Raw genomic sequence first — 26561 nt, forward strand, 5'->3', positions numbered from 1 at the left:
GGTATTGTCCTCGACGGTTGGTGGCGGCACAGACGAGGGAGAAGTCGATCTCAGCGGCGTTGAACCGGGGGATGCGGTGCGACGGTGAGGGCGAGGTGATGGTGACCTAGTCTGGCGGCCATCGCAGACTTCAAGCGCGACCGTGAGGGCGAGGCAACGGCGATTTGGCGAGAGATGGAACGCGATGCGAGGGGACGGGGTTCCGGCCTTGCAGGGGGGGTTTGGCGGAGATCGCGTCGCGCGAGGGGATGGGGAGGAGATCGCGGCAATACTGGTGGCGCAGATCGGCGGATGCGGTGCGGGAGAGAGGAAGGTGTGGGACAGGCGGATCTAGGATGGAGGAGAGGCGCGTCTGCGGTGCCGTCGGATGTAAGTCATCGGATGATTTCAGATCGTTGGATATGTGATATGATGAATGAGTAACGAGTAAAACGATTTGTTCAACTGTAGGGTAGAAGATAGACTAAAACTCAATTAATCATATGCTAATAAATCATCATTTTAAGAGCATGTACTTCGTCTCCGTCCGATCTTTTCTCGAATGCGGCTTGAGTCTTAACGCATTGACACCAATACGGTAATGCATTATATCTTGTTATGTCATTTACTCTCTCCGTACCATAAAAACAAATTATGATGTTTTATAGTATAATAAATCTAGACAATGCTCATGTGATATTAGGACCTAGGTTGGTTTTTTATTGGATGGAGGGCATCCACCGCAGTTTCCGTCTTCTTGTACTGTTTACGTATTTCTGAGAATCCGCCTTCGTGACGCACCTTCCCCTTTCACCGTTCGCCGATGGCCTCGCGGTCGCGGCTCCGCCTCGCCGCCGCCGGCGAGAACCCTATCCCACAATCCAAGTCCGGCGGGGAGGGAGGAACGGAGAGGAAGCCGGAGGAGGCGCGGCGGCGGGAGGTGACGGACCTGGGCGGCGGCAGCGAGGTGGTGCACGTGCCGCGTTTCGTGGCGCGGGAGGCGGCGTGGGGGTGGTTCGACTACCTCGACAAGCGCATCCCATGGACGCGCCCCACCATCCGCGTATTCGGCCGCTCCGCCGTCCAGGTACAGAGGTCGACGCCGCCGCCCGCGCCTCTCATTGAACCCTTCATTTTAATCTTTGTGGGGCTTCCCTAATCGGTTGCAATTTTTGCTCTGTTGTTCATTTGATAAATTTCTACTAGTGCTAAGATTTCGCTATAGGTTGGTGCATTATCGTTGATTCTTGGAGGAAAAACCATAGTACTATCTTGCTTGGTGAGATTCTGAATATGGTGCTGAGGTTGTGGTACTTCGGTGAGTCTGAAGAATGGTTACTGCAGGCAGTGTTGCTTACGATTTAGCTGTGGCCCTTCGGCCTGGGGCTTACAAATTTACACTAGGCATTTGCGTTTCCCCGGTAAAAGCTGGTTGAATTCATAGGAAATTGGCATAATGATAGTGACTGCAGCTGATCCGGATCCTAAGAAATCATAGTCGGCAGAAATAGCATCGTGCATGTAATTGCAGTATTGGTGAGTTGTTCTCTTTAACGTCTGAGCTGAAGTGTAATTTGTGGGCAGAAATAAACTATATAAGTACATATACATTAGTGGGATATAAACAAACTGATAGGTACACCAGTGGCTCTGATAAATATTACTCCCTCCATCCCAAAATATAACAACTTTTGGGTGGATGAGACATATTCTAGTACTATGAATCTGAATAGGGGTTATGTCCAGATCCATGGTACTATGATACATTCCATCCACCCTAAAATCGTTATATTTTAGGACGGAGGGAGTAACTGCTAAGTTTCTGATGTCTTATGTCCCAAACGATGGTAGCTCCTAAGCTCTGTAATACCATTGTCTTTCCAGAAAACCACGGTTACCATTGTCTTCCAATTGGAGACACATTGATAGTGTAACTGTTGTGAAAGATTCTAGCTCAAGTATCCCATTCTCTTACTGTTCTGCAGCCGAGAGATACATGCTATGTTGCGGACGAAGGGCTAACAGATTTGAGATATAGTGGCCATCAGCCTCATGCACATTCTTGGGATGAATTCCCAGTGCTCAAGGATATCCTGAAGGCGGTGAGAGCTTTGCCATGATTATTCTTTGCAATGCTATATATGATTTGCAGTTAATTTCAAGCATTAGTATTCTAAAATAGTATCAACTAGTTTGTATTTGATGATGGGCATCTCAAAGCTCTCATTCTATCTAGTGATTTGCTGATTAATGTATGTTCAATAGGTTCATGAAGCCCTCCCTGGGAGCCATTTTAACAGCTTGCTCCTAAACAGATACAAGACCGGTTCAGATTACGTCTCATGGCATGCTGATGACGAGCCGCTGTATGGACCTACCCCAGAGATAGCATCTGTCACCCTCGGATGCGAACGAGAGTTCTTACTTAGAAAGAAGCCGACGAAATCGCAAGGTAAGCGGTGCACACACTAGGAAAACTTTTGGACTGGCAGCCTCACTATCATTTGTAGATTTTGGAGTTTAGATCACATCAACTCCGAAATCGATCCCTATTATTTCCGTCGAAGAAAAGATTGATCCCTTTTAATCTACCATCCAGCTTCACTTGGATCTGGGGAAGTTGCGCCGAAGCGGCTCAAGGTCAGTGCTCCTCAGCAGCATTCTTTCCTCCTGAAGCATGGGTCGCTGCTTGTGATGAGAGGCTATACCCAACGGGACTGGCAGCACTCGGTCCCGAAACGAGCTAAAGCAAGCTCACCGAGGATCAATCTGACTTTCCGGCGAGTGCTGTAGCATCTTTGTGTACAGCGTCGGAGGCAGCTTCCGGGCAGGTCGGGCGGCTGCCTGGGTTCCATCGCTGGCGCGTACACTAGAGACTATCTATAACATGTATATAAAAATTAATAGATCACAGGAAAACACTATTAGTCACACAGGAGCGATGGTGTTTGCCACTGTTTGCATGGTAGCGATCTTATCTTTGCCTCCCTCGATCTTTTGCGATTGTGCAAACTTATCACGGACATTGTTTTGGGGAGACTTGATGTTTGTGTTCTGCAACTCTGTTAGTGCATCATACATTCTGGCATCATGTTGTACTTGTATCAGCTAGTCCGTACTGTGTGCACCCTAGTATGCGCAGACCTTAGGATTTGGTCAAAATAACAGGTTTAGAGAGATTTTTCGTTAGTACTAGTTACTGCCCTGTTTGCGTCTAGTTTTGTGTAAACCCTGTAACAAATTTGACAGTAATACACGGCTAATGCTGTGTTTCTGGAAAATTTTAAAATGTACTGGTTCAAGTTTCAATGATTCATACATCTGAACTCAGTTGAACTTTGTACAGATGGTTACACTGGAGTCAAAACTCTTAGGACAGAATATCATTATTATGCTCAAACTTAACATCATACCACCAAACCTAGGCTGCGTTCGGTAGTAGTAGTACCCAATCCATCTCCCTCTTTTTCACGCGTACGCTTTTTAAACTGCTAAACAGTGTGTTTTTTGCAAAAAGTTTCTATACGAAAGTTACTTTAAAAAATCATATTAATCCATTTTTAAAAAAAATAGCAAATACTCAATTAATCATGTAATAATAGAGACTTCATTTTGCGTGCCAGGGAGGACTCCTCCCGAACAGAGCCCTAATATAGGATCTACCGATTTACTCATCTGTCCCAAAATATAAGAAATTTTGTACGGATGGAACACTCTAGATTCGTTACACCAGGAAATGTCCCCTCCGTCCAAAACCCCTTATATTTTGGGACGGATGAAGTAAGTGCTAACCAGTTCAGAAAACAGAAATAATGTTCAACACAAGCATATGCTGTGATACAGCATCTGAAGTATCAACTCACATGTCACATTCTACATGCAAAATCTGCTGCTTCAGAATAAGGCACCCCAAAATTGGGATGCCCATTCTAGTTGTACAGTACAATCCAAGAACCATTGGTTTATTGTTTACAACATTTCTACATGAGTTTTAACACATAATCACTATTCCTGCAAAATAATGCTAAACGGATATGTTACATGACCTGTGGCCCTCTCAAGGATACGTATACAATGAAATTCCAGGGCACAATGCCATAGCTAATTAAGTTGGAAACAAGTTCTAGCATCTAGTAACATTAGAAGCAAATCCTATTCCACTGCTCTTCTATACTAAACCTGTTGCTATTGCAAAGAACATTTTCTACATCACAACTGTCAATTCCAAGGTCAATTAAATGAGATATCCACATCCACATCCCCATCCGCTGCCCGTGAAATCTGCATCCTACGAAGAATAATCAACCGAGAAAGCAAAGCCTATGTTGCTTTAGCTGTGCGTTTTTTCCAGACACTCTGCACATTTAACACAAACAGTAAAAGAACTGTAACAGTAAGAATGAGGAAGACTGGTACAATAGGCTCAGAGCACAGGCGATTTTCTTACAAGAGTCTCGTTGTCAGATTCCTCCTTGCTGTTTAAATTATGGTCATCAGGTTCCTCCTCTTTTGGCTCATCACCTTTGCCAGACACTTTCTCAGCTTTTGCTTTCTTGGCTACTACTACTTTCTCATTGCGTCCATCTGAGATAACAGAACAATTGTGCTCTAAACTTACTTGCAAGAAACAGCATGCAGATTATGGGTAAACAGTGAACCGTAAAATCAACCCCAAATTATCATACCAGATTTTTTATCATTATCAGAATCTGAGTGTGCGAGAGAACTTGATGAATCCGAATCAATATTCGCATCACCAGCAGCATCAACAGAACTTTTACCCCCTATCTTTCTGCGCTTGTTTTTCGGCAGTCCTTTTGGTTTGCCTTTCCTCTTTGGGGGTGAGGGCCTGCAAAATAGGGGTAAGACCAATTGCACCAAGGTTTTCAAGTCTAATCATTTTATATGGGCTTACCTCTTTTTTGACTTCTCTTGTTCAGGCGGCGGAGTTTGCTTGCTGCTGGTAATGCTTTTATCCTGAGCTCTGCAAGTTCAGATTACATATCAAACAAACTGATGTCTATGACACACGTATCAGTATGAAATAATTAGAGGTCTTAAATATGGAGGAGCTAGTTCAGGTGGCATAAGACATCGTTTGTTCCTCTTGGTTACATGAGGATTCTAGAATCATCTTATTCTATGATAAAATGCAAGATGTAGTCAGGAGATAGCACTTTTTGTTTAGTTGTTGAACTAATTACTGTTCAGGATGCCTAATTCCCCAGTGTTGTACAGGACATTTTCCCAGATGCTCCAGTGAAGTTTATTATGCAGTGCACTATATGCAAGAGGAAAATCCAGCTTACCGTCCTTGGTTTCTCCCTGAATGATCCTTTTTTCGGGCCTGCAATAATTTGTAAACAACAATAAACAAAAAAAAACTATGACCTAATTTAAAGAGAGTTTTTATGACACAATTTACCATGCTATACCTTTACAGGCGGGTCATCACTTGCAACAATTTCCCACTTTTCTTTAGCTAGGTTAAGCACTTCAACATCTCCATCATCATATAGCACCTATGTAGAGAAGCAGTCTTTTAAATATATCTGGTATATGGTGCATTACAACTTAGAATTATATTCCAGTTTGAACTAGAATTATAAATCATACAACTGTTGCATGTTGTTTATGTGCTCATAGTGGTTGACACTACTGTAGCCTGAAGGATAGCCTGGTGGCATCGGCTGCTAGTGATGAGAGGACTATAAGTTGGGGGTGAAGAACTTGAGGGAGAGATTTATAGATTGAAATTCATTGCTCAATTCCACTAGACCAGACAAATTCCTGAATGTCTCTTATATATAGGCCAGCACCTAACCATCCAATCTAATAGATAGCCAACTACTCTAAATAAATCATATCTCTAAGGAAACCTCCTCCTCCTCTACACGTGTCTCCCTGGCCGTGACCTTATTTGGTCCGACTGTGGACTGTGGCCCTTGGCCTAATGCCCATGACAATAGTGGCTGAGCACCAAGCATTCTACTATCTTCATATAGAATTGACAAAATGAAAAGGTGCAAAGCAATTCATTGCTTTCCATACTTATATTTGTGACAATAAAATGGATCAAATAGATACAACATGTCAATACTTTAATGCACCATTTGAGGGAACATACCGTGTGTCTTCTTTTTGATGAATCAAAAGATTCCACAACACCTTCATAAAATCTGGTAAAGAAAAAAGCAATTAAAATCTAGGCCATCTTCAGAAATTAGATAGCACATGAAGAATAACACAGATAGAGAACTCACTTCTTATCCAATGGCCACCAAACTTTTATTCTCTTTCCAATCAGGTCCGCACTGCCTGTGTCATGTGTTGTGCACTGCAGGCATTAATTGGTTCTTAGTAATGATGTTTGAATGAAATTTTCACTGGAGTTGAACAAAGTGAATACCATTGGCACACATACTTTATTCTAGTGATTTTAATTGAAATATTGCATGAAATTTCTCGACATGTCAGCATTTCTTACAGAACAAAAGAAAACAATAGAGACAACCTTTGCTAGACCAGAAACCAATTTTGGCTTCTGCCTTTTGATCGACCCATTTAAACTTCCCGAATCAACAGTTCGCTTACTACTGCCTGCCTCATCAGACTTCTGCAAGAGTTCAACAAAAATCAATGAATCAGAACCTGATTTTCACCTGTAGATCCAATAGATACAGCCATACAGATGGAAAGAAATTACCTTTGGACTACTACTCAAGATTTCAGCGTGGGGCTTCTTAGCACCCTTTTTCCCTTTGGATACAGGGGTTTTAACACTAGCAGGCGATGTTACCAACTCAGTATCAACCGAGTCATCTCTTTTTTTGGCCCCCTCAACCTTATTTTCAAATGAGTTGATAGTTTCATCTGGGTCAACAGACTGCAGTAGAAGCTCATCACTGTTTTTGTTGCCTTTCGTTGAATGTGGTCTACTCTTAGAAACTGATCTCTTGCGTTTTGGTGTTGAAAAATCTACAGGCTTGTCATTACTCTCTTTTGCATCCATCCGCTTTTTCTTTGGTTTGCTCTTTTCTGATTCCCCCAAATTTTCTTGATTGTCCAAGTTTATTTCTCTAACCAGTCCCAAGACATCATCATCTTTTTCCATGTTTATTGAACCAGATTTTGTCTTCTGCTTTCTCCCAGCCTTTTTTGCTCCTTGAGATTTTAAAATTTTCACAATTTTTCCTAGAGGAACTTCATTACCAAATTCATCAGTCTCATCTATAAGCATCTTATCCTTGGGAGATTCAACCTGGACGGAGAGAAAGATCTAACGTCAAAGGCCAGCAGACAATTGATGCTGAGACACAGTATGGACAGAAAAATAAGCATTATGTACCTCAGCAGACTTTGCTGTCATAAGAGCCTCAAAATGGGCCAACACATTCTCGCAACCCGGCCATATCTGCTCATCACTCTCCTACAAAATATCATATAATGTCAAAATAAGAAGCCTAGAAGAGAAAAGGCAAGAAAGTGACACAAACTGTAAAGCAAGTCTTAAATGAATGGGTTGTTTCATGCTTTGTCACAGGCTTAACAAGCATATATGACATACCACAGAATTTTCATTCTGATCCTTCTGAACTGGCGCATAAAGTTGACTGGGCAGTGAAACTGTTTGAGCTTCTGATATATTTATCTGCTCTTGACATAATTTCTTTCCAATAAGGATACCAAGATCACAAATAGCATGCAGTGTCTGCAAACAACATACTTCAAATCTAAGTCATACCAAATAGCAAGCAAGATGTATTACAGTAGATCAGCACAAATTTAAAACAAATGAACTCATTAATTAAAACATTTTCACACCTTGGTCTTGTTAACATCAACCACATCTTGGGAATATTTGATACTTTTAAATATAGATACTATTGTTGTGAAGCTCTCCTTTTTCATGCCTGGTACACTGTGCTGCAAACCCTCTTCCCCCAGGAGGATCGAAAGAAGCAGATGCAATCGCCTGGAAAGAGCTTTTTGATAAGCATATATATGCAAGTACAGCAACAATTTCAGCTACAAGAATTTACGAGGGTATTGCATTCGATTTATTATTCTCAAAATTCAACAATCACAGAACAAACTAGAGTCTGCCAAGAGACCATAATTTAACAGCCATAAGTGCGATTTTGAATTGAACTAATTGACAATTTTTACTGGAATAAAGTTGGGCTCTAATTGACTTTTCTCATAACAAATCCATCCCAAATGTTATTTGCACCTTTAGGGTTAGCAATCTGATGTTTCACACGCAAACTTAGAATTGAAAGTGGAATTAGTTACAGCAGCATACACTTGTATGTACAATGTATTTGAGCAGTGATCAAGTGGTACTATGAAGAAAAACGCAACGCCATTACAATGATATCGTTGAAGAAATAAAATCATCTGATCTCTTTCAGAAGATAGCAGATAATTGACCAATGATTTAAAAGTCTCATATTTCCATGAGTTGAGGGCATCAATTAAATAACATTACTAGAGTTGCTTCTACCCCCAAGTGATTATAACCCTGAGTGATTATAAAGCATGATTTAATGATGGACGGAAATTAGTTCTCTATAAGTTACATGGGTAAAAAATTCAATAGACAGATTAAAACAGAGGCACTATGTGAATGAACTGGTCATTATGTTTGGAGCTTAAAGTATTCTTTTCCTCCAAGCATGACCGTGGCTATTCTTTTTAATAGATCAGCAAGGAGAAGGGTCCCAAAGTCAATATGTTGGGAAGAGTCTCATAAGTTGTTGAGTAGCAGGGTAGTGTTGGTGCCAAGGCTTGTGTATTGATGTGGTTTTGCTTGGGTGAGTGTTATGTTGCCCCTTTTCTTCGTTTGTTCTCTTGGATGGGTATAGTGTGACTAATTCTATTTTCCTCTCAAGGATGAATAAACAGAGCCCCAGCCATTTGTTCCCAAAGAAAGAAAAGAACAAGCAAACTAATGGTAAATTGGTAATAAGCATTAGAAAAAAAAACTTTGAGCCATTATTAGATACCAGTAAATTGGACCAAATGCTTCAACATCCTCATGCTCTTCAATGTTAGGACATGATGGATCATGAGAGAGGGCATGAACCAAATAGGAAATCATATATTCTGGATAAGCAGTGAGCACATTTGTTTCCGCTTGGACAGAAAGTTGGCGCATCTTAACTTGCTGGCATATCTGCGCAACCTCAATTATGTTGTGCTTAAACTGAGAAGGGAAAGAAAACAAAAGAATTAAAGAAACATATTAGAATGAGTACAGTGGTGGAAATCAATTAATTTTTCGAGTTTAGAGTATGAACCTCTTCATACTGTGGGGCATGATAATCATCCATAGCTAACAAGAAAGCACAAGCATATTTTGCATCCAAGGCCCTTTCCTTAATATATTGATGTACTTTACTAAGAAATAATTTCCTCACCTGAGGAACATCATCCTGGTAATAAAAGAAACCATAAATCTCCAAAGAAGATACAAGTGAATCATGTGAAAGGAACAGTAAGAGTATGCTAAGCTGTATTATGCACAACGCATACCTGTGAAATCCTCAGAGTCAAATAGAATACATCAACAGGCACTTTGTGGTCCCATTGTCTTGATAAGCGGAGAACAGCTTTTGCTGCCGCCAGCCTCAAATGGGCCTTATCAATAGTGCTGCAAGTAATGGAGTAGTGAGAAATAACCAAACACACAGAGAAAGAGAGAGAGAAGAATGGCACATTAAAAAGCATATCTGTTGGTAGTTTGCTACCTTGAAATCATATTTGCAGAAATATCACCATATGTAAGGATATTCTTAAGGATGCCCATTAATTTTTCAATTCCCGGATGTGCTTGAGCATCTTTGCAAGGTTGACAGCTCTTCACCAAAGTTTTAATGCCATAAATCTAGGAAGAAAATACAAAACAACATGTAGAGGTCAATTAACTTTGATGGATGGATTGAAGTGAGACCTATAAAACCATAATTTCACTAACCTTCAATAAACAACTTTGAGTACTATCACTCCATTCAGATTTATGAGCAGAAACGTCGCCCGAATCCTGGTGATGCACTCCGAATTGCAATAAAAATGGAAATAAAATGGAGAAGGAAAGGAGAAATTTAAAGAGCGTAAGTCTTACATCATTGCAGTCAAGAATTTTTTTAGTTATAAAATTTATTATCTCTTCTCCCCTTGTTTCAAAAATTGGCATTGCTATCTGAGCTATACACCCCAAGGATTGTAAGATGGATGGCAAATGCACTTTCTTTTCCTCCAACAAGTCCACAAGCCTCTGCAAGGTTACGAATGTAGAGCATAACATGTTAGAAATCTCAAATATATGATCCAAGAAGAAACAGCTAACAACAAATTTGAACCTTGTAAAGAACAGATAGAGACATCAGGCCATCATCTTTTGTTATAGCAGCCAAAGCATGAACAGAGTATTTTGCCTGCTTCCGTGTTCCTTCCAAACATAGCCGCTCTAGTAGAAGAGTAATGGAACTGAAACAGAAGGCACAGCATCTTAGTTCTATACTCTTATATCCTTATTAAGTAGTGAAAAGAATAATGTCTCATTCATTTCACAAAAGTTGCACCTTGATGAAGCTAGTTGTTCACGAATGTTGCCACCAGCCTTCGACAGAACATGAGCAATACCCTCTTTAAGTAGTTCATTATCCTCCTTCAGGAGCTCAATGATATCTTCTTCAAGTCCAGACAAAAGTGAAGGGAAGAAACTAGATACTGCCTGCAATGTGTAAAACAAGAAGTAATGGGAACTGTCCTGCTGAAGCATGATAAAGCAAATACACACAAGGGATATAGAAGAGATAAACTTGCTCAGGAAGAAAAATATCGGGCATTCATAAACATAAGTAATCTAGTAACGGTTACTTGCTAGCTAGCCTGACAATGGTCTTTCAACAGCAATGCTCCTTGCTAGCTAGCCTAACAATGGAATTACCACACAACCCCACGCAGGCAACTCCTGAACTAGTTGTTGCATGCTTCCTTCATGGCAGGAAAGGATGACCAAAACGTTTCAACAAATCATACCGTTAAAAGATCCATGCATGATGACATAAGTTTTGTATTCCCAGTAGATTTTTGGTCAGAAGCTTCAGAAAGGATCTCTTTGACATATTCCTTGTTCACAAGTAAATATGAGCATCTCATCGACAACGTGCTCACAAAATCATGTAATGCATGTTTTTCACCAAGTTTCGTTAGCAAATCAACCTGCAGATTACAAATAATATTCAAATATAGCAGCATACAAGTAAATCAAATTAGGTAACTGAAAAGCAATAAAAAAAGTCAAGTATACACCCTTTTTTTCATATGAAGAGTTCATATTGGTCAAGAATAATGCAGAAAATACAATAAAATAACTATTATAGAGGCAACTATACCTGACTACATGCAGCACTGGATGAGATAAATGGAACCACAAAGAAGAAAAGCTAGTGTTGCAAACAAGCTAAAAGAATTCTTTTTCTTAACATATACTGCTCTTTTTTCTATTTCATATTGCAAGCCAAACAAAATAATCATCTGCAATCTGTAAATCAAATGGAGTAGCAGGTACCCGAAGAGACCAAGCTTCGTTGAATGTTGTTGAACAATCAAGCAAGCTTGTGAATATATTCCAGATGTTGGCATCTTTTATCTGATGAAGCATGTTCAAGTACTCCTCAGACTTTGTATGATCATTGAACAAACGAGACATGCTCCGGAAACACCCCAGGATCTTTTTTTTCATATCAGGGGTATCTTCCTGCTTGCAAAAGGAACTGATAAGATAGTGATAGAACAGACAGTAATTCTGTAGTGCATTTGACTATTCAAGATTCACCAACCTGGCTTGTCTGTCGAAGGGACATGTACTTCAGCATTTCTTGTTGTAGCCTGAAATTGAAGAAGCAACAATATATCAGAGAGAGAGACAATTTATCAAACTAAACGATCTCTAGAAAGTAAAAATAGTGCCAGACCTCTGTTTTTGCAGAAAAATTTGCTCGAGAGCTTTCATCTCAACTTTGTCGAAATGTGTGACAGCAGTTACCCAATGTTTCACTCTTTCCTTTGTTGGATACTCTGGTGGGAACAATGAACCACATAAAATTGATTCAATTGACTCTGGTCTGCATCAAATAAATCAAACAAATCAATGGACATCACCTAACCACAATATCTTGCCACAGAAAAAAAAGGTGATGTTATGGAATTCTTGTCTGATGTGTTGGTGAAAGAGCAATGTGAAATGCTATTAAGAAAATATCATGGAAAGAGTACCATAGGAAGCATGAAACATTATAGATGGAGTAGTACATAGAGCATATCTTAGAGGTAAGCAAAGAACAGCAAGATATCTTGCATGTACAATGGGGATTGAGGAAGCATGACATCTGATCATAAATATTGAGCAGTTTACAGGTTTGTATATAAAGCATAATACAAATCGCCACAAGGATATTAAGTACCCTTACCTAAAATCTTTGTCATAGAGGCATCTTAATATTTTTCCAGGAATCCACTCAAAATCATCAGAATTTACTGAGTTATCAGAACCACTCTGGCAATAGAACTTGTAGATGTCAGCCAATCTCTCCATGGTATAGCACTTCACAGAAACCTGATTTTTTAAAAAAAACAATTATACACCATGCATTCAAGTGAATCGTACAGATTATATTCATCAAACATAAATATTGAAAGATGCAGCAAGGGGCAAACAGAACTAACTGATTTATCACGGACACGCTCCGCAACTTGTTTGATAGTTTCAACTGGGACTGCACCAAGTGAATGGCAAGCTACATCACAAATAGCAGCTACCACTTGCTTTCTCACATTTTCCTCATAATCCAACAATCTGTCACAAAGTGCCTCTGCCAAGGAGACAACCATCAGTACAAGCACAAATGATGGCACATTCAGATTATATTATCAGCTATTCAGCAAATAGCTACTTACTGATAATCTCTTGAGCTTCAGGACGGGAATGGTTTGACATCAGACATTTTTTCAAATGCTCAATTACAGAAACACGAATTTCTACAGCTCGGTCAGTCAATCTCTTCAGGAACTCATCGAAAAGAGATTTAAATGATTCCAAGATAGGGATTCCAGGTAAAGAGAAAAGTTCGCCAAGTATTTCAACTGCTTTAGACCGAGTTTCAACTTCATCTGCCTAGAAAATGCCAATTACAAACTCTAATTAACAAAGACAAACCAAAATTTGGTCACTTAAATTAAGATATATGGATTTTTTTTTCCGGAAGATGGAAGATTATTTTCTGTTCCCCAGGCAATAATTATTTCATATTGCACAGTATTGCTTTAAGTATATAAGTAAGGTTCTACATACCAGCAGTTCCCCAGTTATATAAGGTACCACCACTTTAAGAACCTTTGGAGCACACTGGTACAAATCAAATATGACTTCGTGATGGTCAATGCTATTATTGGTAGAAGTACCATCCCCATCCAAGGATGATGTCAGAATCTTCCTTATGTATGGTTCAAGTTTTCCTGCAGAGTGCTCTATAACATGGCGAGCAAGCTTGCGTGCAGGCAAAGAAACACCCTAGAGATTAAAAAAAAAATTGCACATTAAGACTTATTGAAGGAATAAGTAAAGGAAAAGGACAAAATAATAGAGAAGCAGTTTCTCTAACAAATCACAGAATAGGTCCAAAAAAAGCTTTAAAAATGGAAGGCACTCACAGTTTTTTTCCGGCCTAAAGTTGATAGAAGTACATTGAGAAGGCTTTCCTCTATATCCTCGCTTTCATCTATAATTAGGGCCATTACTGATTGCATTGAATTTACAATATTTGGCTCATGATTGTCACTGCATCAATTCAAAACACAATGAGTAAAATATTTAAGCTATCAACTAGCAGCAATATTGCGTGTATGTCACTTGGTAGCATTAATAGTCTTATAGTCAATAATTTCTGGTTGTGTGCTTCTGATTTAGTACAATAGAATGAAATATTTTACATGTCAAATAACTTGGCTCCATGAAACAGCATACTATAATTACACTTGTGATGGAATGAGGAGAGATGGTTGATGCGGTGTTCTAAGTTGAGGTTGTTAGCATATATGGGCTTCCTAAACTGCAAGAGTTCAAGGAAATCAATGTTTAAAACATATAGAGCAGCACCCCATATATCAAAACTGCATGTTAACCTGCATGAGTGTAAATGTGGGCATCCACTCATTAACTTCTCTTTGGAAATTGAAGGGTCGATAGTTGTATCATGACTTCTCAAAAAATGCCTTAATACTGATCAAATAGGTATGTCATTCAAATGCCAGTAAATATGGTCCTCTAGATTTGAATTTACAAACAAGTCCTTTACGCAGTGCATATATTGAAAATGAGTAAGTACATATTAGTCCTCAAACAGAAGTTAAAACAGCACTTCGTGAACTCATACTTGAATTCTATTGAACATTTTTTTAAAAATAATTAGAAACAAGCATGATAAAATAAGTCATGTGCAACAATGAACAAAATGTGGAAACTAGTCCATGTGCGGTGAAGTATATAAAACCAACAACATTACATCCAAATGGATACAGAAGTATTACCTGATAATTTCTAAAAAAGATCGGAACATGTCTGCAATTAGATCATTGCATTCAAGGTCTAACATGACAACACATGCTCGGTATCTCGCAACTGTTTCCAGAATAGCAACTCTCCTGCCAAAGGATTTACCATTAACATCATTGAGTCCACTAAATGTATCCACAATCAGATGAAACATGTCCTGCAAATGAAATTAACAATAATCCTCAAATGTTGAATAAATATAGTAAACCGAGTCAAATATAATTAGTATATTGCTTTCTGGAAGGATGCTTGATGATAAATGATAATAATACCCTTAAGACATCATCACTGTATGGAGCTTCAGGAGCAGTTATTCTTGTAATTTCACAGAAGCATGTTGCCAATAGTACTTTGACATCTTCATCGTGGTGTTTCAAGAATTCATCTCTGGCAACAGCCTTTAGACATGGTTGGATAGTTTCCATCACTGAGGGACCTGGTGACTGCTCTACTCCATGTAGGCATTCTGCAGCTTGCTGCAGTACGATCAGCATTAATAGCATATCCAGAGCTTACTTAAGCAAGGAGGAAGCATTTCAAGCATACAGTTAGTATTGCTACAGATGCAAGCCAGTCAGGCTGTCCAACCAATTGACCATATTAATTCTTTTGTTTGACAAATTAGTATACACAGTCAGGCATGTATACAACAAAAATGATATCCTTTAAATGTCAAGTGAACCATCAATGAGTTGGACCAATTAATAGGCAATCAAATATAGTCGGTACTGTACTACTGCTATTACTCCCTGTGACCCGTTCTAGGAACAGTACTACATAGCAGATAACCATATTCTTAAGAATCAACTTTCTTCAGTCATTAATACCAACAAAATTTCAGTGCCCCTTATAAAAAAAGTGTATTTTTTAGATTTTTAACCAAGCTTAAAGCCTATCTGCTTCAGCTAAACAAACCAAAATGGCTGATTACTAAGGGGGAAGTTTCACATGCAAACTACTTGTTTCTGGAGTACAATAGTTGCAGTCGAATGAATCCAGGTAACAGTGTAACACCTAAGCAAGTTCAAAAGATATGATCCCTCCTAACTATTTCAAATCGGGTGCTAGCTGAAAGGTTCCATACCAAGGCAAAGAGAACAAGGAAAGAACAATGACCTGATTCACTCTAAACAATAGCAGAACCACAGTAAACACAAGAGCAATTCAGATGAACTGGCATTGCGGATTCCAAACCTAAAAATAGGTGTGCCTAAACCTACCAAAATGGCCTAGTTAATATATAGGTGTCAATCAAATCACCCAAGTGCATTTCCACAAGTATCATTACTGCCTAAAAATTTCATTTACAGATAAAGTAGCTGATGATCCTTCAATAAAGATAGTGGCTGTCTCTAACTGCAAACTCGGTAATCCGATCTACATCACAATATCCAATAGCATAGAGTTATTGGCACCAGCACATACAATACATTGGTCAAAAATTTAAACTAGGGTACAATGTTGGCCAACTGCCATTTTTCCTAGCTGGTTAGCTATAAACAAAAGAACAAAACAGAAGTAATCTAAGAGCATACAGTTAGAAAAGCACTCAATGTTACCCCCACAACAGACAAGTGTCGGGATACAAAGAGTCCACCAGTTTCAGATTTTGGGATCTAAAAAGTAGGATTCGAATGAGAACCTACCAAGTAACTTTATTCTAAGAACATTGCTGAGAAATAATACCATGTGACCATAGAAATCAATGTACTGCTAGCCGACAAAATTGCCATATAAACATTATCATAGGTCTAGAAGTGCTTTTTGCATTTCCGCTTAACTACTGAACACCAATCCACTACAATGTTAAGCTTTAATATACTAAGATCCCAAAACCCTAACGATAAGCGATTAAGCACACAAAACAAGCGAAAAATACACATGGGTCCCACCACTGCACAATTGAGCACCCAAAACCTTAACATAGTTAAAGTTCACTATGTTCTTAGTCCCTATAGAAAATCTAATCAGCCAAAAGAAGCAAAGAGACACCTAGAAGGAAATCACTAATTACAACAGAAACACAGCTTCCGAACCATTAACTCCGAATTACCCAACGCATTTTTTATTTTGGGAAGCCCACAACTATCATTCAAGCTAAACCATCAACTCCAGCAGCAAAACCCTAATTTGAAAAACACCTACCTTCTAACATCTTGTACCTTAAATTGGCTGAATAAGCAAGATTCATTATATTAACTCAAATGAGCTGGTGTCTGAATAGTTCAGACCATAAAATTTTTTGACAAGATAAACAAATTAAATTTATTCTAAAAAAATTATCTATAAAATTATGAAGACAGAAATGTGGTATCAACAGGACATAAAATACTTATAGATATGAAGGCAAAACTCTAATATGTAATATGTCCTAGGTCTATAAGTTTCCACATGAACATGAAATTAATTTACTTAAAAGTCAGCTCACTGACCAAAAATCAGATTTTTCTCTTCTTCAGTACAAAATGTCAATCCACCTCAGAACCAACCTACAAAAGTGAAGAACTTGCAATAGTAAAACCGCAACAGCACGCCACGAAACTAGCGTCTTTCACCACTAAAACCCCATAAACCCTAATCTGGCACGACAAAACTGAACCTCCCTAATCCAGCACGACAAAAAGCTCCAAATCGCAGCATTGCAATTCATCACCCAAAACCTCTAACACGCCAAGCTCCAGCAGAAAATGCCTTGCCTCCCGAGTAGTCCCACCAAACACAGAACGGGAACAATACTACAAGCAAAACGCACCACGTACACCGCCAATTCCAGCAGAAACGCGGCCTCCCAAATCTCACCCAAAAAAACAAACCTTCGTCTCCTAATCACCCGGCACCTGCACATAAACCGTGCCTTGGACACCCTCCCGAGTCCCAAACAGCTAATTTCAAGCTAAAGCAACCAAATTCCATCACCAAAAACCCTAATTCGAACCCAAAACCCCACCACAATCCCCCACCGCCCTAAACCCTAAACCTGCCGAATTCGCCCACAGATCCACCCAAACCCCGCAACCTCACACCCCCCTCCCCTCCTCCACAACGCCAAAGCAAAAGCAACCAACCAACCCAACCCAAGCACCGAACCTCCCAAAGAGCAGTAACAAGTCCTCACCTCGAGCAGCTTGGCGAGGTCGTCGGCCGGGTCCGGCGGCGCCGCCTCCAGCTTCTCCCCGAGCTCCTTCAGCTGCTCCTCCGCTGCCCCCATCCCCGGGCCAGATCGGCCGCCAATTCACGCACCTCCCTCTCTCTCTCTCTCTCTCTCTCCCCCTCTCTCTCTCTCTCTCGCTGGGGTTTCTAATCTGAGAGGAGGAGGAGCGCCTTGTCTTTTTGGCTCTCGCTGTTTCGAAAATTGGTGAGGAGGAGAGAGGCGGAGAGCTCGTGAGCGGAATGCCCCAGTTCGGGATCGGGTTTGGGTCTCTCTCTCTCTCTCTCTCTTCTCTCTCTCCTGCTGCTACCGTTTGGAAGTCATCATGCGTCGGGCACGGTGCCGCGTGTTCCGCGGGTTGTTCTCCGGGGGTTGTGGCTGACGCGTGGGGCCAGGAGGAGGGACGGGCCCGCGTGTCGGTGGGGGGGCGGTGAGGGGGTTCTCGGGTGGGTTTAGGAGTTTTTTTAGGACAGCGTTTTTTGTTTTTTATTTTGGTTTGGTTTGGCCCTGCGGGGTGGGATACTGGGATGGGAGAGAGATGCGTGCGACGATGGGGCGGTGGATTCGAGTGCCCATGTCTAAAACGTGTCGTTCAGTTTGTGTTTAGGAAAATCCGGTGATCTACGGTGTGTGAGTGCTGAGTACAGTACTATTAGTTTTTCCCTCCACTTTGTATCACGGTGTTCAAAAATAGTTGTTCTTTTTGCCAATTATGTCCTTCTTAGGAATGTTAATTCGCGCACGTGTTATTTATCACATGGATTCTGATAAACCTAGGGTTTATCGGGACATGTACGAGCAGCGTCACTGCGGCCCAAGTGGTCGAGCCTCGAAAGGATCGAGGTTCCACAGTGGGCGTGGGGTGGAGGGGGCAACTAGCGGAAGAGAGAAGTGGGAGTGTGCTTAGAGGGATGGTCTGAGAAGCACCCGACCGACGGTCAATGGTGGTGACGGCGAGGCAGGGGGCGGCGCCCACTAGCCATGGGTTGGGAGAGGGCGGTGGAGTGGGGTCGGCGGTGGGAGAAACAAGTGTCAACCAGTTAGGTTGGGTGCGCGCGGAGGACAGCAGCAAGCAGGTATTACTCTATCAAAAAAAAGACAAACTCTAGCTACAAATATGGACACGTATGTGTCTAGATTCGTAATTAGGATTTGACCTTTTTTAGACGGAGGAGGTAGGCTGCAACAATGGTGTGCAAATGCGGGAGATAGGAGTGGCATCTTAGAGGAGATTGAGTAGGAGAGGATAAGGCGGAGAGGGAAATGAGCCGTGGGCCAGCATGGGGTGGGTCGTGTATGCATACTAGCCTTCCCCTGCCTCATTGGTTAAGGTATGACTTATTAGCCAAGAAAAACAAATGAAGCAAAACGATATTCTATTCTAAAATAATAAAATGTTCTTAGCTATCCAGAAGCTAAAGCTAAAAACAATAGAAAAACCAACATCAAATCTGAATACCCTCTTGAGCGGTTGTCGGTTTTCACAATAATAGGCTTGAAACAAGGAAAACTTTGGATATTTTTCTGAAAATTAAAAATTATGTTTGAATTTCTTGAATTTGGTGGTATATATGCTAAGCAGTTCCTTAGTTGTTAACTTCCTTGAGATGGCTCATAATTACTATAATCAAATGGTTATGTCGACTTTTGGAACCTTGTTTCACAAAGATTAACATAATTGAATGATTTTTACAAATATGCATGTGCCAGTTGGAGAAACCCGAGACTACTAGTGTGGAAGTGCCTACTGGCATCTTTTTTAAAAAAAAAATTTGAGGTTTCAAGTAAAAAATTTTCTTGGTTCATGTAGAAAGTTAGGATTTTAATTTGAAGTTGTAGAGTTTTGAGTTGAAAGTTAGTGGACCTCCCATAAAACTATCTATATATTTCAATTTAAAGTTTGACTCTAATGTAGAAAGATTCGAGACTTGGGTTGAAAGTTCAAGGCCACAAGTAAAAAAGTTTGAAAATCTGAGTAAGAAGTATGAAATCTAGGTCGAAGTTTATTTCATGAGTTGAAAGTTTCTTTTATTTTTTTTCCAAGGCTATGTGTGTTGACCTCTAAAGAGAAGGGCATGCCATACGGCGCATGGTACCCATATGGGAAAACTTCGAAATACAATAACCACCAACCATTTTGCTTAATATGTGATCGCTCTGATTTATAAATGATTAATCAAATACAAACCAAATGGAGAAGTTGATTAGGAGCCCTTACCCCACATAACTTGCACAAGTCACATGTTCCAAATTGCAATCCATGCAGAAACCTTTTAAAGCACCACATCTCTTGCACTTGTGTTTACTTAGGTAACCAACTATTCGATGTTGATTGTGTATGGAAGTTTTTGTTTTTATAGTATAATGTTTTATGTCTAGAATTTCTGGCACTAGGCAGTTGCCAACCGAATATTATACACCAGTGTTGTGAATATTGTTTAAAAAAGCATATATCATGAAAAGGAGGGTTATCGTACTTGGTTCCTAGTAATATTGAAATTGGTCAGACATCTAGGGTTTTTAAGCTATCAATATAGTAAATTGCACAAGTGATATACGAACTTGTAAGGTTAGTGCAATTTAGTATAAAACTTGCAAAATACTTGTTCCTGTGCATGACTTGAGTAGTACATGCAAACAAAGGCAAAAACGTCACACTATGTCTAATCTTGCTGATGTGGATGTTGATTAGGATGCTACACTCACTCGCGACAAGAGCGCTAGGCATGTTATGTTTGGAAGTAGCCGTATATACTGGATTACTTGGTTTCTATTTTGTTTTCCTTTTCTAACCTGCATCCTTCTTTCGTTTATAAACAACGCCTTTCTCAACACAATTAATGTGCCTTTGGGTGGACTAACATGTATAAACCCATGTGGCATCCTAATCAGCATCCAAGTTAGCAAAATTAACGTACTAGGCCTGTAGGCCATTTTGACCTTGGTTCGTAGTAACTACGCAAGTTCGTACACAAGTTAGCTACAAGATTCACACACGTCTCAATTTCATATACTACAAATACAATTTAGTAAGAAAAAAAAGTATTGTATCTAGAAAAGTTATGTATTTAAAACACAGCATGGTGTGATTCCTAATTATCGATACATGCATGGAGACTTGTCATATTTAGAATCTTTATCATTACAATAGTAAAATACAGGGACTTCTCAAGATGAACTTATCCACAAAAGACTTCTCTCCATTTATTTATTTCCTACGAAAGAGTTACCAGATTGCTCGTTGCATAATGGCTCATCTGATGCAGAATCCCAGAATGAGGTTGTAAATTAGGGCATGTACAACCCGTCTCCTCGCCCCGTCTGTGTGTTGGTGATTTTGCAAAAAAAAACCCGTGCACGCGCAGAGACGGGCAGCCCGGCGCCTCCCGACGCGACGAGTTCATCCCGTTCTCCCAGGCGACGGGTGAACGGATCCCGCGTGCGGCCGCGCTCGCCCACAAATTTCCCAGGCAACCGCGCGCGCTATTCTCCTACGCTCTGCTCGCGACTTGCCCTAAATTTCTTCGCCCGCCCATCTGCGCGGCCACCATCTGCTCGCCCCCCATCTGGTATTCTCGCCGGAGTTGGTGCGGCGGGATGTCCACGCCCGGCACAGCTCGGAGTAGGAATGGATCGAGGACATTGGATGCGGCAGCGACGGCCCTAGGCCGAACCCTAGGTGTCGGGGCGGCGGCGGCGGCTCCCTCGTTCGGTCGGGGTTCTTTTGGTCACGTTGTCGGGCTACCACCGCCGCCCCGTTCTCGCGGACGCGGTCGCGGGTCAGTAGCGGCAGCGATGACCGTCCCGGCTTTCTCCATTGATGGTTCTATCGGAGGTGACTTCACCAGCTCAATTGGTCCTCATGCATCGTCTCAACCTTGGTTTGATGCGGCCGGCGGTGATCCCTCATCTCCTGGATCATGGTAAATCCTTGTTTCATTGCTGATTTTGTAGTTGATATTAGGCATTGTGAATCTAGATAATTTTGTAGTTGATATTAAGCATTGTGAATCTGTAAATCCCATGCTGTTGTACCTGGATCCCTTTTATACCATATTTTGACAATGTCCAGAAGTGATTCATTGAACTCTTTGTTAGATATTCAACTGATAAATGATTATCATTGTTCCAGAAGCCATTGTTCCTGCGTATCGTGCATGCACTTAGCGATTGGTCCCCTTATTTCACCCAAAGAGTCGATGCTATTGGTAGAAATAGTCATTCACCACTTCAAAAGTGTACAGCGGCCATCAGGATGTTAGCTTATGGAACCTCGACTGATCAACTTGATGAGGTCTTGAAAATAGCTGCAAGCACTTGTTTGGAGATTTTGGGAAAATTCGCTGAAGGTGTGATTGAAACATTTGGTGACGAATATCAAGCTTTGCAGAGGCACTTCGTAGAAATTCGGCTATCAAAGCTCGACCAACACATAGGCAACTTAAGAAGGATCTAATCGAGCACATATGGCAACGCTACGGAAACAAAGAAAATTAGACAAAAAGCGTTGTAACTATATATAATATAATTATTATATATATGGTTTCTAAAAATTATTGTAATCGCGTTTCTATTATTTAATCTTCATATTTATTCTATCAATTAGCCACACAATGGTACATACAAATACATTTATAGTTGATCTAAGCTACATGCAAAGCATTAAACAGCTTACAGATGGCCCCTCTATTTGTGGGTTGTATGAGCTGTCTTTATATCTATCTGTATGAGAATTTCGAGGTTCTGCAGACGACCCAACGTCTGTGGGTTGTACATGCCCTTAGAACTATTGTCTCTGATTTCAAGTATAGATAATTTTAGAGGTGTGCACAAGAGTTAATGACCTTTATCCTACAGCTATATTACACATTGAAAAATGATGTCTCATTTATATATAGGAGAGATGCCATTTGTGCCGTTTCACACAATCAAATATTTTTCTCTTTATGGCTCCAAAGGAGAAATGCACCACTGCCTTTATATTAGAGATGGCAATGGTTAATTCACCGTCGGGGGGTCATCTCCGCGTCCCCGTCACCGCAGTGATAAAATTTCACCGTCCCTGCCCCCGTCAACCACGACGGCGCTATATTTTCACCGGCCCTGATCACCACGCGGTGAACTTTTGCCCCGTGGTTACCCCGTCCCCGGTTAAAGAAACACAAATCAAATCAGCACTTGAGTAGTTAAACACAAATCAGCACTTGAGCAGTTAAACACAAATCAAATCAGCGCTGGCGGCAAGCTTTGGGCAGCTCCCGGTGGCGCGGCGATGGCTGCAGGCTCCCGGCTGCACAACGACAACTCCCGCGCCCGCGTCGACCGCTGCAGGCGCCAGGTAGCGCGACGCTCCTGGCGGCGTGTCGACAGATGGGGCGGGACAGTAGCGGCGCGCGCGAGAGGAGGCGACGGCGCGCAAGGTGGCTGGCGGTGGTGGAGTGGTGGTGGACAGCGGTGCGCCGTGCGCCTGGTGGTGGTGGTTGTGTGGGCGACCGCGTGTGGCTGCAGCGGAGAGCCGCTGGAGGAGAGGCGCTCGACTCGATCTGGAGGAGTTTGACCAAAGACTAGAGTTAGCTTTTATATATACCTGTTAATTGGGCATTAGTATTATGGGCCAAAACGTCTAAAAAGTCTAGATTTAGTCATCTATACAGTAAAGTCGGGTCACCGCGGGGGGCGGGGACGGTGAATGGTGCACCGTCCCCACCCCCGTCATCCCCGATGGTGCTAACTTTGGAACCATTTCATTCACCATTGTGGATAGATATTAACCATCCCAGTCACCTAAAAGGTGAATTCACCGCGGGAAAACGGTGAACGGGGCCCCATTGCCATCTCTTCTTTATATGTACATGAAAGCTAGGGTTGGAGCATATTGCTCATGCCTAAATCCAAAGATACAAAGCCTATCCAAAATGGCTCCATATTCCTCTGCATTCTCCATCCATCTCTCTAAATTTAGCTCCATATTTTTTTAATGACCCATGACTCTGTTTTCACCTAAGTTGGCTAAATACTTGTCTTACTTTTAGTTATTTATGAATACAATATGTTAATTACTCTTAATTATTATTTTTATAAATTAGTTGCTCTTAATGTATATATATCCAACTACTATAAGATAGGGAGTGAGTTTGGATCCCAAGATTTAAAAAGGAAGAGGGGGGGGGGGGGGGGGATGGACACAGAGTAGGATAAGATAGGGAGTGGGTTAGGGATATGGATAGAGGGGGATTTTTGGGTGTTTCTCTTAAAGAGAAAAGTCTATATTTAGTTATGCAACTATGGCTTTGGTATATGTCTAAGGCTCTGTTCATTTCTGGAAGTTCCCAACCTCCACCTCCCATTTCCCGCCGCATGCTTTTTAAACTGTTAAACGATGTATTTTTAAAAAATATATAGGAAAGTTATTTTAAAAAAAATCATATTAATTCATAAGTTTTTTATCTAATACTTACTTAACAATGCGTTAATTACCGTTTTGTTTTCCGTGCGTGGAGGATTAGTTCCAACCCACCTTGAAGAACATAGCCTAAGGCGAAGTTTGTTTCAGCTTTTAGGCTGAAATTTTGTGATGCTACGTGAAATTTTGACGAGATAAGTCATTAGCACGTGACTAATCGAATCTTAACTATTACAAAATTAAAAATATATATTTATACATAGTAATTTTGTTGAATGAAAAGTACCGTTTAGCGGTTGGAATGCGTGCTCATAGAGAACCATGAAGTAGCTATTCCAAAACATTGCTTAGAACGCGCCCTAAAAAAGACCATGGCTTTGGTCCACTTTTGATTTCTAAATCATGAACTCATTTACTTTTGGTCCATGAACTCTCAAAACCGTTCGCATTTCACCCCATAAGTTCAAACCAGGATTGTTTTCAATGATGTAACGTCAACATGGAGTTGACCAGGGTGATGATGATAATAATAAACAATAGCAAAATAAAGAAAAAAATACTGTGACCTACATATGTCAAACTTGCTTCCTTTCCTTCTCTCTCCATAATCCTATATATGTTATTTACTTTAAATTGCTACCTAAAATGACACATGATGCCATGTCCTTAAAAACCCTACCGTGATTATGTCAAGGTTTGAAATATGAGGCGGTTATAAGAGTTGAGGGGCTAACAGTTACAGGGTTTCATAGTTAAGTGAACTTTTTTTCTTCTTAAAAAACATAACAGAGAGTGCAAAACAGAATAGGAAGTGTGATATAGTGGTGGATTGTATTGTCTCTACTAAACGAATCTGGAATTTGACATTGTAGACCTTTTAAAAACTTATGTTACAGATAGATGGCTAGAAAAATTTATTTCTAGAATGAGCCCTTTTTCGGCACCAACACCATTATTACTATGGTCCAACATGATGGCACCAATGAGATTATTGCCATCTCCCTTGCCCCTTAAATGGAAGCTAAGAGCTAGTTTGGTTCGTGGCCTTAATTGGCCTTGCCAATATTTGTCATTTTCAATAGTGTTTAGTGTCTATTTGGTTAGAAGCCAAATTTTGACATGCCTAAAGAAATAGACCATTTCAATAGTGAAATTAGGCCGTTTTGCTTCAATCCAAACACAACTTTATCTTGCCAAGATTAGCCATGCCAAAACTTACCAAAATTTGACATTGACAAAAATTGGTAAGGTCAATTTAGGTCATAAAGCAAACCAGCCCTAAGTCTCGGATGTGAAGGGGTTACGTTCAGAACCTATTTGTAAAAAAATTCCAAAATACTAAAATATAGATTATGTTTCTTACATATAGGTGTTTAATGTTAAATGTAACCGAGGACCTATTTATAATTTTTCTATAAACTATTCATTCTTTTGAATTTCTTTTATAAATAGGTTCTCGATGCAAGTGTTATTACTGTTGACGCTCTTCATATTAGTGACTTAGCTTTTACGGTGAAGAGGTACAAGGACAATTATGCTAGCCCCGCGAAAATGATCCATTTCTAAAATAAGTTTCTTCAAAAATCTATTTGTAAAATAATTTTTCGAAAATAACAAAAGTAAAAACTGCTAAACGAAGAGTTCCTGCATTTCAAACAATAATAAACTATTAGGAAAAACACGTGATCCGGTGACAACACTAGTTTACTCCTCTGTGCACGTGGGTCCAGGCACCGGTTGCCGTTTGGTGTTGTCCTGTTCCGGTTCCTCGGTGTCCAGTAGTTCCACTGGGTGGTTGGATGGTCCGCTGAGCGCTTGGGGCCCACGCGTAGCCTTGTTCTCTGGATAAGAAAACTGCACTTCCATTTCTCGTGAAAATGTCTACTGGTAGAACAGAGTATGGGCCGGCCCACTAACTTAGCCTAAGTAACATACCTCAATGGGCTCTCATAGCCCAATACCCCACTGCTGATTTTTTTTCTTAGGGCATGTTTAAATTGCTGGCAAAATAAACCTTTCGAAAAAAAATATTAAGTCTATAACATTGTCAAGTTTTGATAGGGTAAGTTTTTTTTGGGATGTGTTTAATTTGGTGCCCACATATAGGGGTGGAAAAAAAAAGCTCGAAGCTCGCGACTCGAATTGTCTCGTTTCAGGCTTAGCTTGGATCGACTCGAGTTCGGAGTCTTAACGAGTCGAGCCGAGACAGCTGTTTTGCTCGTTAAGCTAACGAGCTGATCCCGAGCCAGCTCGCGAGTCACTTTGTAGGCTCGTTAAACTCTCATAGCCCAAGAATCCTACAGGCCACAGCCCAATAAGGTGGCCGAACCCAGTAAAAACTCCCTCCCCGACTCCCTGTCTTCTCTAAACCCTATCCTATCTGCCACCTCCACCGAATCACAGGCTCGCAG

General features: G+C 40.7%; 2 protein-coding genes across 3 annotated transcripts; one reads left to right on the forward strand and one right to left on the reverse strand.

The window, feature by feature from the left end:
- The first annotated feature begins 749 nt into the window (after positions 1–749).
- Positions 750–3067, forward strand: LOC127778036 (DNA oxidative demethylase ALKBH2). The gene is made up of 4 exons (XM_052304679.1): positions 750–1066; positions 1965–2081; positions 2245–2431; positions 2579–3067. The coding sequence occupies exons 1-4, from the start codon at positions 803–805 to the stop codon at positions 2770–2772; spliced, it is 762 nt and encodes a 253-aa protein (XP_052160639.1). The 5' UTR covers positions 750–802; the 3' UTR covers positions 2773–3067.
- A 722-nt stretch (positions 3068–3789) lies between these two features.
- Positions 3790–18008, reverse strand: LOC127778035 (sister chromatid cohesion protein PDS5 homolog A). Of its 2 annotated transcripts, XM_052304678.1 has the most exons (33): positions 17715–18008; positions 14872–15075; positions 14575–14756; positions 13699–13825; positions 13340–13558; positions 12946–13162; positions 12715–12860; positions 12459–12604; positions 11964–12113; positions 11829–11877; positions 11558–11746; positions 11026–11208; positions 10566–10717; positions 10344–10470; positions 10106–10258; positions 9959–10024; positions 9732–9868; positions 9517–9634; positions 9282–9416; positions 8988–9187; positions 7804–7954; positions 7547–7690; positions 7328–7408; positions 6686–7240; positions 6494–6595; positions 6243–6316; positions 6107–6158; positions 5415–5501; positions 5289–5326; positions 4895–4963; positions 4665–4828; positions 4427–4563; positions 3790–4335 (listed from the first exon to the last, which is right to left on the reverse strand). In XM_052304678.1, the coding sequence occupies exons 1-33, from the start codon at positions 17805–17807 to the stop codon at positions 4300–4302; spliced, it is 4683 nt and encodes a 1560-aa protein (XP_052160638.1). In that variant the 5' UTR covers positions 17808–18008; the 3' UTR covers positions 3790–4299. The 2 variants fall into 2 exon arrangements, with proteins under 2 accessions (XP_052160638.1, XP_052160637.1); XM_052304677.1 differs by having other exon boundaries at positions 9959–10258.
- Positions 18009–26561: the final 8553 nt, after the last annotated feature.

This window comes from Oryza glaberrima, chromosome 6 (assembly GCF_000147395.1).
Source record: "Oryza glaberrima chromosome 6, OglaRS2, whole genome shotgun sequence".
NCBI lineage: Eukaryota > Viridiplantae > Streptophyta > Magnoliopsida > Poales > Poaceae > Oryza > Oryza glaberrima.

Excerpts from the sequence above, each read along its gene's own strand:
- LOC127778036 (XM_052304679.1), top strand. The coding sequence starts at position 803 with ATGGCCTCGCGGTCGCGGCTCCGCCTCGCCGCCGCCGGCGAGAACCCT. Across the intron at positions 2,082-2,244 it reads TCAAGGATATCCTGAAGGCG|GTTCATGAAGCCCTCCCTGG; the intron begins GTGAGAGCTTTG and ends TATGTTCAATAG. Across the intron at positions 2,432-2,578 it reads GAAGCCGACGAAATCGCAAG|CTTCACTTGGATCTGGGGAA; the intron begins GTAAGCGGTGCA and ends TCTACCATCCAG.
- LOC127778035 (XM_052304677.1), bottom strand. The coding sequence starts at position 17,807 with ATGGGGGCAGCGGAGGAGCAGCTGAAGGAGCTCGGGGAGAAGCTGGAG. Across the intron at positions 5,502-6,106 it reads CATCAAAAAGAAGACACACG|GTGCTATATGATGATGGAGA; the intron begins GTATGTTCCCTC and ends TTCTCTACATAG. Across the intron at positions 4,964-5,288 it reads TCAGGGAGAAACCAAGGACG|AGCTCAGGATAAAAGCATTA; the intron begins GTAAGCTGGATT and ends CTGAACTTGCAG.